Genomic DNA, 15,988 nt, shown 5'->3' on the forward strand with positions numbered 1-15,988 from the left:
CTCCAACAGTCTGAGGGACAGTGAACTGGCCCCCTATTTAAAAAGTTTGAGGGCCCCTGATAACCCTTTGGTTCAGTGAGCTTCCATGACTACCCATTGTCTTAGGAACCAAATCAAAACTCCTCTGTCATTAAAGTTTTTTTATAAGTTGGCCTCTTCCTACCTTCCAGTTTTAACACTTTACTCTTCCCCATGCACTTTATAATCCATTTTCAGTGACCTACTTGCTCTTCTTCACATATGATACTCTTTATCTTCTGCTCTGTTCCCCATACCTGGAATAAAATCTGCCGCCTTATCTCTTATCTTTTAATTTCCCTGGCTGCCTTCAACTCAGTTGAAGCCCCACTTTCCATTCTGTGTTTATATACCTTGATAATTACATGTCTCCCCTGTCAAGATGTGAATACCTTGGGGAAAAAATGTTTTTGCTCTTTTTTTTTTTTTTTTTTTTGCATCCTCAGTGTTTAACATAGTGATTGGGGCATAGTAAGAACTTAATAAGTGCTTTTTGACTTAATTAGGAGTCAGCAGCTTGATATATATGTAAAAAACACTGGCTAGCGTTCGGGGAGATCCTGAATTCAAATCCTACCTCTGACATTTATTACTGTGTAACCTTTGATAAGCCTAATTTCTTTAGACCTCAGTTATCTCAAGTATAAAATAAAAGGGGAAAGTTTCTGAATCATCTTCCAGTTCAATTCTATAAATAAAACTTTTGTTTTAAGTCCCTGGAATTTATTTCAGAAATAACTTGAGTAAATTATGTTAAATGCTTGAGCCACCCAGGAAATTAGTGATTCAGCTTGTCACTTTTATATAGGTTTTTCAATGTAATTCATACTAGAATTATTGGAAAACAAAATTCTTGGAAAAATAATGGTTTGGATACACCAAAAAAAAACTTAAGGAAATATTATAAAATAGTATAAGTTAATTAATTTAGTTCCATCTTAAACCACCTAAAATATAATGGATGAATAATGTTAATTGCATTGGGGTATTCACAATATTGATAAGCATGGTGTCTAGTCTTTCATGAGAGACAGACTATAAAATCCCTTGCATCTCTATATGATGCTATGATTTGCTACTTCAGAGATTTGGAGTAGAAAAGAAACCATAGATAGTTATAGTCACAGTTTTAAGACTGCATGAGAGCTAGAGATTATCTAGTTTAATGGCCTGCTCATTTTGTAACACACAATGGTGTTCCATCATAGTCATATACAATAACTTGTTCAGCCATTCTTTAATTGGTGGATATCATCTCAGTTTTCTAGTTCTTTGCCACCATTAAAAGAGCTGCTATAAATATTTTTGTACTTATAGGTCCTTTTCCTGTTTGTTTATGTCTTTGGGAAACAAACCTAGTAGTAGTTTTGCTTGGTCAAAAGATATATATGGTTTTATAGCCCTTTGGGCATAATTCCAAATTGCTCTCCAGAATGGTTGAATCAGTATACAACTTCACCATAATATGTTAATATTTTAATTTTTCCACATCCCCTCCAACATTTATTATTTTCCTTATTTTTGTCACATTAACCAAACTGACAGGTTTGAGATAGTAGTTCAGAGTTTTAATTTGTATCCCTCTCAGTATGACTGAGAGCATTTTTTATAGGACCATAGTTTTGATTACTTTGAAAACTGCCTGTTTATATCATTTGACCATTTATCAGTTGAAGAATGGCCCTTTTTTTCTATAAAATTGACTCTGTTTTCTGTGTTTGGGAAATGAAGTCTGTATCAGAGAAACTTACTGGAAATTTTTTTTCCACAATAATGACCACCAACTATGTACCTCTATCCTATTTCCCCTGTTTATCCCACTCTTGATCTCTCTCTCTCTCTCTCTCTCTCCCCTTTTATCCTATTTATTCTTAAAAGTGTTTTACTTCTGACTTTTATCTCCCTCAAACCATCCTTTTATCAGCTCTTCTTTCTTCCTCCTCCCTCCTCCCATCCTGTGTCCCTTCTTAATTTTCTGTATGGTTATATTTCTACACCTTATTGAATGTATATTATTGCCTCTTTAAAGTAGTTTCAATGTGAATAAAATTCATGTTCTCCCTTCCCCATTTCCTCCATTTTTCCTTCCACTGTATAATCTCAGAACTCTTTTATATTAAATAATTTATCCCATTCTACTTCTCCCTTTCCTCTTTCCCAGTGCATTCTTTCTCATCTCTAAGTTTATATATAATATATAAATTGAATGATTTTATATATATATGTATATATATATTTATATATATTGTATATTTATATATGTACATATATATAAAATCATTCAACTTGTAACTTTGCTTTCTATGTATATTCTAACTATCTTAATGAGAAAGTTTTTAGGCGATATAAATATTTTCCCATGTAGGAATAGAAACAGTGTAATCTTATTGAATTTCTTATGATTTCTCTTTCCTGTTTAATGTTTCTTTCTCATCTTGTATTTTAAAATCAAATTTTCAGTGTAACTCTGATCTTTTCATGGGGAATACTTGAAAGTCCTCTGTTTCATTGAATGTCTACTTTTTTCCCCTGAAGGAAAATCTCTTGTTGGGTAGGTGATTCTTGATTAAGCCTAGCTTTTTTGCCCTCCAGAATATCACATTCCAAGCTCTCTGATCCTTTAATGTAGAAGCTGGACTGTGACTCTACCAAATTTGAATTGTTTCTTTTTGGCTGGTTGGGAGATCTGGAAATGGCTATGACATTCTTGGGAATTTTCATTCTGGGATCTCTTTGAGGGAGTAATCAATGGATTCTTTCAATTATTCTTTTGTTTTGAATATCAAGACAGTTTTCCTTGATAATTTCTTTAAAAATGATTTCTAAGCTTTTTTTTTTTTTTTTTTTTAACCATAGCTTTCAGATAGTCTAGTAGTTTTTATCTTCTCTCTCCTGGATCTATTTGCCAGGCCAATTTTTTTCAAATGAGATATTTCACATTTTCTAATATTTTTTCATTCTTTTGATTTGTTTGATTGTTTCTAGAAATCATTAGTTTCCAGTTGTTTAACTCTAATTTTCAAGAAATTATTTTCTTCACTGAGCTTTTGTACCTCCATTTGTCCAAGTCTACTTTTTAAGGAGTTCTCTTTCGTTAATTTTTTTATTTTTATTTTTTTAGCTTTTATCATTTGGCCCATTCTTTTCAAGGCATTCTTTTCTTCACTTTTTTTCTTTCACTTTTGTGCCTCTTTTTACCATTCATCTATTCTACTATTTTCTTCAGTAATTTTTGTAATTGTTATTTTCTTTTACCAAGCTATTGACTTTTTTTTATGATTTTCTTACACCAGTCTCGTTTCTTTTCCCCAGTTTTCCTTCTGCCTCTCTAACTTGATTTTTTTTTTTTTAATTAAAGCTTTTTATTTACACAGCATATGACTTGGTAATTTTTCAGCATTGACCCTTGCAAAGCCTTCTGTTCCAAATTATTTTCTCTTTTCCCCCACTGTAATGGGCTGAGGCTTGAGTTGATGCACTGAGGTCCCAAGCACATGAGGCTAAATAGTAATTGGACCATATTCTATTAATATATAAGCTTGGAGAAAGAATGGCCCCCACCCACTCTTTGTGCAAGTCCTGATGTGTTGTATAGGAAATGACGATTTTGGTGGGTGGAGGCAGGGGAGTGGAAAGGAAGGGGAAGGAGAGACTGGGAGCATTTTGCGATTGCGATTGCGATCCCGAAGGCTTTTCAGCTCAGGTCTCTCTCTGCTAGCCGGCTTCCTGTCGCAGCTGCCCATATTGCTATCGCAATCTTTTTTCACCTCTTCACTTCAATAAAGATAGAAGATTTTTCCCTTAACCTGAATTCCTGACTCCGGCTAATTTTAATATGCGGTCATTACACCCCACCCCCTCCCCTATATGGCAGATAGTCCAATACATGTTAAATATGTTAAATTAAATTAAATCCAATATATGTATACATATTTATACAATTATCTTGCTGCACAAGAAAAATTGGATCAATTAAAAAAAAAAAAACTGGGAAAGAAAACACAAAGTGCCAGGAAACAACAACAGAAAATGTGAGAATGCTGTGTTGTGGTCCATACTCATCTCCCATGGGCCTCTCTTTGGATATAGATGGCTCTCTTCATCACTGAATAATTGGCATTGGTTTGAATCATCTCATTGTTGAAGAGGGCCACATCCATCAAAATTGATCATCATATAGTCTTGTTGTTGAAGTATATAATGATCTCCTGGTTCTGTCCATTTCACTTAGCATCAGTTTGTATAAATCTCTCCAGGCTTCTTTGAAATCATCCTGTTGATTGTTTCTTCAGATCAATAATATACCATAACATTCATATACCATAATTTATTCAGCCAATCTCTAATTGATGGGCATCCACTCAGTTTCCAGTTTCTTGCCACTACAAAAAGGGCTGCCACAAACATTTTTGCACATGTGGGTCCCTTTCCCTCCTTTAAGATCTCTTTGGGATATAAGACCAGTAGAAACACTGCTGGATCAAAGAGTAGACACAGTTTGATAGCTTTTTGAGCATAGTTCCAAATTGTTTTCCAGAATAACTGGATCTGTTCACAGTTCCAACAACAATGTTATCAGTGTCCCAGTTTTCCCACATCTCTTCCAACATTTGTCATTATTTTTTCCCGTCATCTTAGCCAATCTGAGAAGTGTGTAGTGGTATCTCAGAGTTGCCTTAATTTGCATTTTTCTGATTAATAGTGATTTGGAACACCTTTTCATATGACTACAAATAGTTTCAATTTCTGCATCTGAAAATTGTCTGTTCATATCCTTTGACCATTTATCAATTGGAGAATGGCTTGAATTCTTATAAAGATGAGTTAATTTTCTATATGTTTTAGAAATGAGGTCTTTATCAGAGCCTCTTACTTGATTTTTAAAATTCTTTTTGAGCTTTTCTATGATCTGAGATTAATTCATATTTTTCTTTGAAGCTTTGGATGCAGACTTGTTGTTTTCTTCTGATTGTGTTTTGATTTTCCTCATCACCACAGTAACCTCTTATTCCTGGTCAGAATTTTTTTTTTTTAATTACAGAATTTTTTTTCTATTTGCTTATTTTTCAGCTTATTTCTTATTTTTTAACTTTATGCTATAGTGGAGTTCTGCTTCTGGAGTAGAGAAAGCACTGTCCCAAGCTTAAGGTTTTTTGTTCTGTTATTTTCAGAGTTAGTTCCAGGGACATGTAAGTTTTTGGCTCTACCAAGGTATTGTGATCTAAGGAGAGGTCTGTTTACTACTCTCTTATACTATGCACAGTTTGTGAGAAATCAGATGCATTCTTTTCAGCTTTGAAACTGTGACCAAGTTCTTGCACCCCTGCAGCCACAAGTTCTGCTGTGCTAGTACTTCTCCTTGCATGGGATGCAGGACTGTGTCTGAGATCCAACTATAGGCAGTGCAACAGAGTCCCCTTCTGACCCATTGTCTAATCCACTTACTATCTGTTGGGTAAGAAGCCTGGAAACTATCCCTGCTGCTACTGATTCAGTTGCCCCAAGGCCTGCTCCTGATTTGCTGGGGTTTGGTTTGCACTGGTGGGGTTTGCTGAATCTCTCTCCTCCTTCACCCTGGTGCAATAGAACTTTTCTGCCAACCTTCTAAATTATTTTGAGCTAGAAAATTAACTTCATCTTTTTGTGGATTATTTAAAGGTGTTTAGGGGAGAGCTTTGATGAGTTCTTGCCTTTATCCTGACTTCTTGGTTCATCTCTTCTAATTTTAATATTATTATTATTTTTTATTTTAATAGCCTTTTATTTACAGGCTATATGTATGGGTAACTTTACAGCATTGACAGTTGCCAAACCTCTTGTTCCAATTTTTCCCTTCCTTCCCCCTCCCTCAGATGGCTGGATGACCAGTAAATGTTTAATATATTAAAATATAAATTAGATACACAATAAGTATACATGACCAAACCATTATTTTGTTGTACAAAAAGAATCGGACTCTGAAATATTGTACAATTAGCCTGTGAAGGAAATCCAAAATGCAGGCAGGCAAAAATATAGGGATTGGGAATTCAATATAATGATTCTTAGTCATCTCCCAGAGTTCTTTCTCTGGGCGTAGCTGGTTCAGTTCATTACTGCTCCATTGGAACTGATTTGGTTCATCTCATTGCTGATGGCCAGGTCCATCAGAATTGGTCATCATATACTATCTAATTTTATTATTAAGGGAAAGATTATACCAGTCAGATAATGTCACTCTTTGATATTATTTCCCACTCCACAGACAGTATGGAAATCCTAATATTCTAATGCTTTCAAGATGATGAAGCATTTTGCTCAGAATAATTCTGTTAGATAAATAGTACAAGTATTAGGACCCATTTTTACTGTTGGGAAATCTGTAGCCCAGAAAAGTTTGTGATTTGCTCAATGTCACACAAAGGTATGTAGCAGAGGTGGGCTTTGAATTTGGGGCCTTGATATCCTTCTCTAATCTGACTGGTCTCCCTGTTAGTTAAAGTAGACACTACTTTAAACAAATATTTGCAGTTTTTGTTTTTGCTTTGTTTTGTTTTAAACTATTTTTAATTTATTACAGAATTTTGAAACTGCTGTGCAGGAGAATGTTAGTTTCAATGGGGAGGCTTGGCAGGAAACTTCAGATAAAGAACTTCCTGTAGGTATGTGATTAAATCCTTTATAATTTATTTACATAAAGAATGTTAATTTTGCTACTTCATTTCTAATTTTAGTTTTCTATTTATACTTAAGTTAGAGAAATTTAAATCAATAAAGAAAGCATAATGTATTTATAATCTAAATAAGCAAAGCAAATACCTTAGACTGACACGTTATAATTGGTATTGGCAAAAAAATTGTCATCTAGTTAATCTAGATGTGTGCATTGTCTCATTTTGTCCTCTGAGTGCCCTGTGAAGTAAACAAAGCAGGTAGAATTATCCAAATTTTAGTATCATGATCTGGATGCTGAGAAAGCCTAGGCCTGCTCAGCATCACAGAGTAAAACATGGAATAAGTGCTGGAACTGGGTACAGTGCTGGTTTTTGTGTTAGTTTGATTTCAGTAGCATTCATTTTGTTGAAGAATACTTGAAAAATGACTTAAACTGCAAAGTAAGAGTAATTAAGTCATAAGCAACCTTACCACTTTGCTGCTGTCAAAAGGCTAAGGAAGTAGGTGATATTTCAGTGATACTTCCAGTATTCATACAGTGTTGGGAGTTTGTTTGACTTTGTTCTAGAGTATACGTTTTTAGTACATAACGAGGAAGATCTCAGGCAGTTCAATATAATAAATGCACTTCCTAAATTAATGAAGGCTCCTGTCATACATTAACTTCACCTATTCACCATGGAATAGAAAACTTACTCATGCATAGAAGTGGTTCTAATAAACATTTCTTACCTCTCTTTCCTCAAAAGAGACTGTCTTCTAATAATATCTCACATTTCTCTAGTGAGCTTTTTTTCAGTCGTTACTCTCTTGGACCGCTGCAGTGTCTTGACAATTGTTGACTACTGTCTTCTGAATATTCTTTCTTCTGGGTTTTCATGATATTGAGCTTTCTTGATTTTCCTCCTGACTATCGTCAGCCTCCTTTGCTGGATCATCATTCATGTCCCTCCCATATTTAGGATTTATAGGGAAGAAATTAGCAACAGGTGTAGAACCAGAGAAGCCCTATAGAAGAAGTCATTTAAACTGAGTCTTCCAGGAAAACAGGGATTCTGACAGGTGGCGTTGAGGAGAGTGGCTGATAGCTACTGAAAAGGTACATAGTGTGAAGTAAAATTTTCTATACAAGGAACAGCAGGTATTCAGTATGGCTGAATATTATAGAGTGTGTGGAAGGGAATCATATAACAATCCAGGAAGGGAATCACATAATGATCCAGAAAAGGAATCATATAATGATCCAGAAAGGGAAGAAGGACTTAATCATTTACATTTGATTCTAGAGTCAGAAAGGAGCCATCATAGTTTATTGAGTTTAGAGGGGTGATATGGTGAGACCTGTACTTGAGGAAAATCATTTTGACAGTTATGTAGAAGATGGACTAGTGCAGGAAGGGATGTGAGAGATACTGATTAGAAAGCTATTGTAGTTCTGGGAAAAGAGGTGGCTCTGAGTAAAGAGATGAAGGTGTATATAAAAGAAGTATTGATAGAATTGACAATATTTGGTAACTGATTTAATGTGTAGGGTGAGGAAAAATGAAGATGACACTAATGTTGTAAACTTGAGTTACTGAAAAGATAGTGATGCTTTCAGTAGAATTAGGAAACTAATTCTATTGATTGGTATAGGTGAAATATAATGAAGTCTATCCTGAATACATTGAGCTTGAGATAACTCTAGAAAGATGTTCAGTCAGCAGTTTGTGAGTCAGGCCTGGAGCTTAGGAGGGAGTCATCTAAAGATATGTAGTAATTGAACCCATGGGATCTGATAAGGTTAAAGAGTAGCAAGAAGAGTCAATAGGGAGGGTCCAAGACAGAATGGTATGCCCATAGTTGGTGGACATGACCTGGATGAAATTTGACAAAAGATGACTGACAGAGTGATTCTATGAGCCAACTATATCAGGAATATCTAGAGAAGAGATTGTATCCAGGAAGCAGATAGGCTTATATTATATCCTGCTTTACCATTTACTGTGGACTCTATACCCCTGGCAATACTGGTCCTAAGAGTGTCTTTATCTTGCTTTGCAATTTACAGTTGAGCTGTTAAATATATTACCTTCTCCAATTAGAATATGAGCATCTATTTGATACTGTTTGATACATAGTAACTACTTAAATGCTTTTTCATTGATAAGAAAAGACTATGATGTTTTTCAGTTTTGCAGATTGACCAATAGATGGTGCCAAGAAGCCAGTTTTTTTGCTCCATTCATACTTGTCTAGTTTTAGAGACTTAATTTTTTTGCAATTCATCATAAAATATTACAGTATTTTCTTTTAGGCTACTGATATAATTTCTTTGTTTTATTGTTTTAATTGAGCAAATTGAAATTTCAGTGAAGTTTTCACATTAGGAATATTGCAAGGTAAGTATTTTTATTGGAAAGGCTTAAAATATTTAATAACAATGATAATGATAATTCATGTTTATATAATATTTTTTTCATTTTACAAAGTACTTTCCTCCTAGTTAACCTGTGACCTAGAAATTGTAGAGAATATATAAGACCAAAAGAAGTGGGCCAGTTGTGTGGGGAGAGCATGTTTGGAAAGTCCACGTAGTATATTGGTACCTCTTAGTATCTATCAAAAGTGCTAAAGGAATGCCCCTAATTGCACTGGGTAAGAAGATTTATGAGAAATGTTAATAAAAATTGCACAGAGTAAGTCACAGAGGATTTGTGATCTGTATTAGTGAAGCAACTACCAAACAGAGGAAAGAAACAGGTTTGGATTAGTCAAGTCCACCCCTATAGTGTGTGTGTGTGTGTGTGTGTGTGTGTGTGTAAATAATACTGTAAATATTTACTGTAATTGACCTTAACTCATTTTTGTGTAGCTCTTTTTTTTTTTTTTTTTGGCTGAGACAATTGGGGTTAAGAAACTTGCTCAGGGTCACACAGGTAGGAAGTATTAAGTGTCTGAGACTAAATTTGAACTCAAGCCCTCCTGACTTCAGGGCTGATGCTCTATCCACTGCGCCACCTAGCTGTCCCTTTGGGTAGCTCTTTGTAAGGTGACTAGCTTATATCTAATTTTAAGGGATAGCAATACCATTTTGAGAACCGGTTCAGCTGGTTTAACTTGGCTAAGACCACTAAAGAGATATTCATTTGCACTACCTATTTGGATTGAATTTGGGAAATTGAATTGCTGCTCCTTATATTGCCTTACTATATGGTTTATATTTAAGTTAATTAATTTTCCTTGTTTGAAAATTACTTTTTTTTTCCAGAAGTATGCTACTTTTTAAAAAAAAAAAAGTATAAATTGAATAGTTTCCTATAGAGTATTAGTACTGTACTCAGAAAAATACTTTAGGTACAATTTCTTTTGTGTTTTTAATTATTTCTTTTTTATGAGTTTAGATCCCAAGATCAGAATTCTTGAAGATCAGTTTGATGAAGTTATAGTAGATACAGCTACAAAACGTAAGCAGTATCCCAGAAAGATTGCTGAATGTGTCATCAAAACCATGAAAGCACAACATGAAATTTTGGTAAGATGAGCTATCTTTGTAATTACTTAAAATCTAAGCTTATGGAAATTCTTATAATGAATTCTACTGTTTTTAGGAATGGCATCTGTTGAATTAAGCTAATATTGAAATAAAGATTGAAGTCAGGAAACTAGAAGTGACTTTACAATACTAAGAATTGGAAAAGGGAATCAAAAAATCAACTGTTAGCTATTTTCTCCTTTCTTTGTCATTTGCAATTGGTACTGCTGGACAGAGACTATTTCTTTGAGGATATAAGAATATATGATTTGAAGAGCATTTGATCTAACTGATGATGATCTAACTGATTTATGTGCTGGTAGGCTTTTATGTCATGTTTCATGGGCTTAAATATTGTACCAGTACTGATCCCAATGTGAGACCCAGGTCTCCTGAAAAGACGTTATGTAGAGTAGTTGTGGAACATGGCTTCTGAAGGGGAGAAACTCCATTACCTATAGCAATTTATTTAACAATTCCTAAACACTTCGTTGTTTTAGAAAAACAAAAGCATATTGTATATAGCTCAGTGTGTAATCTTTCAGCAAAGAAGGTATTTTCTATTAGCTTCTTTTGTTATAATACAAGGTGTCAAGGTAAGGAAGTCCCTAAGTGTTTCCTCTTCCCAATTCTACAGCTTTCAGGTGAAGGGAAGCAATGTGGGAAAGCTCCAGAGTATGATCTCAGGCAAGTGATTGAAACTTCCTGAGCTTCTTTTTCATAGTCTGTAAAAATAAGGGTTGGGATTAGATGCCCGTGGCTCTCTCTTTCCCCTCTAGGTTTATGTTCCAAGGTTATGTTATGGTATTCCTCTCTCTCTGCATGCTTTTTGAACCAGCTAGTAAGTTTCTTATTTCTGATCTCTGCTGTAACAAATGGATACTACCAGCCTTGTCCATTCCATTCCATGTTCTTTTAGGAGGCCAGGATGTTTAATGTCAATTTTTGTGGTCTGTGTTGGAAACTAAACTACCATTTTATAACATTGTGTCTGTGCCTCAATAACTTCTAAATTCCATGAAGCTGCAGTGTCTTTGTGGTGTGTGTGCTTGTTTGTTAGAGTGCTTTTTCAGATAATGTTATCTGTGCTTTTTAATATAAGTAGTGGATGGCAGCACTGAAAGGCAAAATTTAGCCTTAGTTGATTAACTGTCTCTCCTTTTCGTCTGCTAACTGATAATTGGATATTTTGCAACAAATATTGATATTAATATATAGTATTTACTTTCCAAAAGAAACTCACTTTCATTTTTATAAAAAGCTTGTATTTCCAGATAAAGTGAAGTCTTTTTTTTTTTTTCATCAATTCTTATTCTATGTTTAGAAGCACTACCGACCTGTTATACATGCAGAGGAGATAAAATCTGATGCTAAACAAGGTGAGTCCACATTTGATTGCATGGAAAATGAAACAGCTCAAAATTGTTCTGAGTTTTGGTACTAATAAGTTAGCAACAAGAATGCCTTTACGTTTACTCATCCAATTTAATTTTCCACAAATCTATAGCTACAATGGAAGAGAACAGGATTCTTTAGGGGAGAAGAAATCTTAAAGCATAAGTTTCTCTGGTGAGATAGGTAGATTTTATTTATATCCATTGATAACCAGAGTTTTTATAGAAGACAAATCATCTGTGGACAGATAAATTATATTCTTGGAGGTACATCTGATGTAGTGGATAAAGCCCTGGATGTGGAATCAGAAATACCTGAATTCATATCTGGCCTCAGACTCTTATTAAATTTGTGACTCTAGGCCCATCTTTTAAGTACTCTTTACCTAAGTTCCCTTATTTGTAAAAATGAGGATAATTTTAGTAACTACCTCCTAATTTAGTTTCTTGGATAAAAGGGTTTTGTAAATTTTAAAGTGCTATAAAAATGCTATTAGGTATTATGAAAACTCTTGTTTAGTTCTCTTTTAGTTTCACTAGTTTCTCATGTATGTAAATTTTTATACAACTGGTTATCACCATATATAAAGTATATGTCACCATATATTTTAAACATAAAAACTGAGAACTTTCAGTTGAGAGCACTTGAAAAATGATCCTTTTTTATGTAATAAAAAAGCTTTTTAAAAATTTTAAATTAAATTTTATTTTTCTAATTTATATTTTCTCTTCCCCAAATCCTCATTAAAAAAAAAAGGAAAGGAAAAAACTATAACAAATACACATAGTCAAACAAAACAAATTCCCATCTCAGGCATGTCAAAAAATAGGTATCTCATTTTGTGAATTGAGTCTATCATTTCTCTGTCAAGATCTTGTATATCATTTCTCTCTTAAGAGATGGATAGCATTTTTCATCCTTGGTCCTTTGGATCATAGTTGGTTACTGCAAAGTTCTAATTGTCTTTACAATGTTATTATATAAATTATTTTTTTGGTTCTACTTCCTTCACTTAGCATCACTTAATATAGATCTCAGGTTTCTCTGAAATCATCCCTTTTATTATTTCTTAGGTATAAGTATTATATTTATATGCCATAATTTATTCAACCAATCCACATTTGATGAGCATCTCTTTAGTTTCCAGTTCTTTGCCACTACAAAAAGAGATTCTATCAATTTTTGTACATATGAGTACTTTTACTCTTTCTGTGATCTCTGGAATATAAACATAGTAATGCACATTTTAAAGACTTTTGGGGCATGGTTCCATATTGCTTTCCAGAGTGGTTAGACTGAATCAGTTTAGAACTCTTATCAGCCACACAGTAAAGTGCTTGTTTTTCTGCAGCCCCTCCAACATTTTTCATTTTCCTTTTATGTCATTTATATCTGATAAGTGTAAGAACCTCAGAGTGGCTTTAATTTATATTTCTTTAATAATTATTGACTTAAGGAGCATTTTTAAAAATATATCATTGTTCATAGCTTGGATTTCTTTCTTTTAGAAAAGTCTAAAATCTTTTTTGACCATTTATCTTTTGGAGAATGGCTCATTCTTATAAGTTTGAATCATTTCCTTGTAAATCTTGGAAATGAGACTTTTATTAGAGAAAGTTTTCTCCAGCTATTCTAATTTAGGTATATTAATTTTATTTGTGTAAATCTTTTTTAATTTTATGTAATCACAATTGCATATTTCACAAATGTGTACAAATTGCATAAATTTTACCTTCTGTGATGTTCTCTGTTCCTTGTTTGGTTATGAACTCTTCCCCTATCCATAGCTACAAAAAGGTATTTCCCTCATTGTTCCTCATATTTGTTTATGATGTGACCTTTTAAATATCCATTTAGAGGTTATTTTGATATATTGTATGGAGATGTTGCTCTAGATCCAATTTCTGCCAGAGGTTTTTTTAGTTTTGCCTGTAGTATTTACTTAATAGTGAATCCTTACTTTAGTAGTTGGGGTCTTTGGGTTTATTGAACCATAGGTCACAAGTTTCATTTCCTAATTATGTTATTATCTAATAATTTCTTCAATCTTCTCCACAAAAATAACATACTTTATCAAAAGATTTACTAAGACCCATGTAAATTATTTATATAGCATTCTCTACTGTACTAATTTACAAATTTTATTTTAAAAAGTTTTTTTTTTGTTATTTCAAAAAAACTTCTCAATAACAAATTTTTGTTTCTCTTTTGATCCTTACCCAAAAGTTCCCCACTGTGCTTCCCCATTGATGTTTTTGCCCTTGTATGTATTACTAAACTACTATTTTTATATGTTTTCTTTTTTTGAATAAAGTATACCTTTCCACTGCCATTTTAGCCATGAATCCTAATCAAATTGCAGTGGCACCTATGAGACCATGCTTATTTCTTTGCAGTAAGAAGTTTACTTGATCTTTACTTTCTGCCAAGTTTTTCATAATTTTGGATGAAATTTGCGAATAGTTTGTGTTCTTGGAAATGTCTCCAGTGAATTTTTGAATACTTTTATTAATATTTTTTCTTGAATGTTATATCTTTTGTGGTATCTGACTTAACAGTTGTAATATGGGAAATTTGTTCTTTTCCCTTCCATTTTTCTTTTGAATATGCTTCATCAGACCTTCAAATCTAAAGGCAAATATATTATAGTATATTAAAATTTTTGAATATATTATTATATATAGTATTAATGTATCATTTAAATATATTACTAATATATTTAAAAATATTAAATATTCTTCACTTCTGGCCAAGAGCTCACAATTTGAATTTTTAGATGTAAATTTCTTGTTTGGAGATCCAAATCACTTTCTTTGATACCATGGAAACCAGATTTTTACTTTCTACATTTGCTTCTCTTATAAAGTCTCTTTGCTCACTATAACAATAATGAAAATATCACCTATTCCTGGAAAGTCTTAAATTTCCTGCCCAGTATTTTATAATCCCTAGAGGTAATATTTAGATTGTTTTGACAGTATCATTTGTTTCATGTGAATTCCCACAATTGGATATTAATTTTCAGGTTTGACAAATCACTATCACATCTCAGATTCATGATTCAAGGACAAAAAAATCAATCCTTCCCACTGACGCATTGGACTTTTTGTATACTCCTAGGAGAAGCAGATCTTTGTCAATGATTATGTGAGGTCTTGGTTTACTTGCATACTTTTAATTTCTAATTATAAATTCTTTTAAAAATATAATATTTTACATGGAAGATTCTATATAAACGACTTCTAATAGAGTTACTCCCAACATACATATATGTAGCTGACTAAAATATAAGTCCTTTTAGAAGAATGGTTGCCCTAACTTAACTGATATAAGATATACTTTCCCACTACTGGCTGGGATATCCTTCCTTTTGTTCTTCCCTTAAGTTTGGCCCTGATTGAACTCTACTTCTTACTTCTTTCTCATACTAGCAAAATAAGAATAGTGGTCAGGGGACTTACTAGGTTGTAAGGGAAAAGGTCATCTGCTCTGCCGTCATCTTCATTTATTCTCTATAACCTTAACATTCTCTTTCCTCATTCCTCTCTGCAGTTCTGCCCTTAGCTGATTTTCCTTTTCTGGTAGTAGTGGTCAGAGGCAGCATTAAAGGTAAAGAGAGAGAAGGAAAATGGGAACCATTGTCATTCTTTAGTACACACCCAGACTCTTCGTACTTAACTCCACTATTGCCTCTTTCTATACTCCTTAGCTCTTTTTCTCTTTGCCCTCTGACTGAATCTTGACTTTTTCCCTTCCCTTCTGTCTCTTTATAATTCTCATCTCCTATCCCCAAACTAGCTATACTAGAGTTGCCTAATACTTGATAAAACTCCCTACTAATAACTTGGAATTGAGAGGCATCTACATTGAGGTAAGAAAAGGAATAGTTTCAGTTGTCTGTTGGCTGGGTGTGGGCATGGATAAGTTCTGATGATGTAGGTTGAGATACAGAAGACATTTTACTCCTCAGTAAATGGAAATACTCTCTATAATTCCTACCCCATAGAATTGTTGTGATGAAAGTGTTTGATATGATATTGAATACTACTTAAATATGAATTATCATTCCTCCACTAATATTATACTCAGATGCCTTGTTGGTAATGTGCAGATGACTGTGGTTTCCCAAAAATATTCTAGTGAAAACTAAACTCTTATCACGTTGGGAAAATTTTGAGAAGAAATCTGATGATAGACTATACTGCATGTGAATCATTCGAATGCCAGGCTAGCTAAATTGATAGACTTTAATTCTCATATTGGCCATCAGGTGGGAAATATTTTCAGTCATAGCAAAATTTACCTGGGCTCTATTTTAAGTCTCCTTGGAGTTGGCGAATAGTCTTGTTCTTACAAATTTGAATTTTTCTTCATGGTTCTTAGATATTAGACCTTTTATCAAAGAAA

At 33.5% G+C, this 15,988-nt stretch overlaps 1 protein-coding gene across 1 annotated transcript in view; it reads left to right on the plus strand.

The window, feature by feature from the left end:
* The window catches only part of NSL1 (NSL1 component of MIS12 kinetochore complex), a 31,685-nt gene that overhangs the window by 4,483 nt on the left and 11,214 nt on the right, over positions 1-15,988 (plus strand). Inside the window, exons 2-4 of the mRNA XM_051998416.1 lie at positions 6,578-6,659; positions 10,056-10,186; positions 11,511-11,565. Coding sequence (XP_051854376.1) covers positions 6,578-6,659; positions 10,056-10,186; positions 11,511-11,565 — 268 coding nt within the window. The remainder of the gene's footprint in view (positions 1-6,577; positions 6,660-10,055; positions 10,187-11,510; positions 11,566-15,988) is intronic.

Source organism: Antechinus flavipes, chromosome 4 (genome assembly GCF_016432865.1).
Source record: "Antechinus flavipes isolate AdamAnt ecotype Samford, QLD, Australia chromosome 4, AdamAnt_v2, whole genome shotgun sequence".
Classification (NCBI taxonomy): domain Eukaryota; kingdom Metazoa; phylum Chordata; class Mammalia; order Dasyuromorphia; family Dasyuridae; genus Antechinus; species Antechinus flavipes.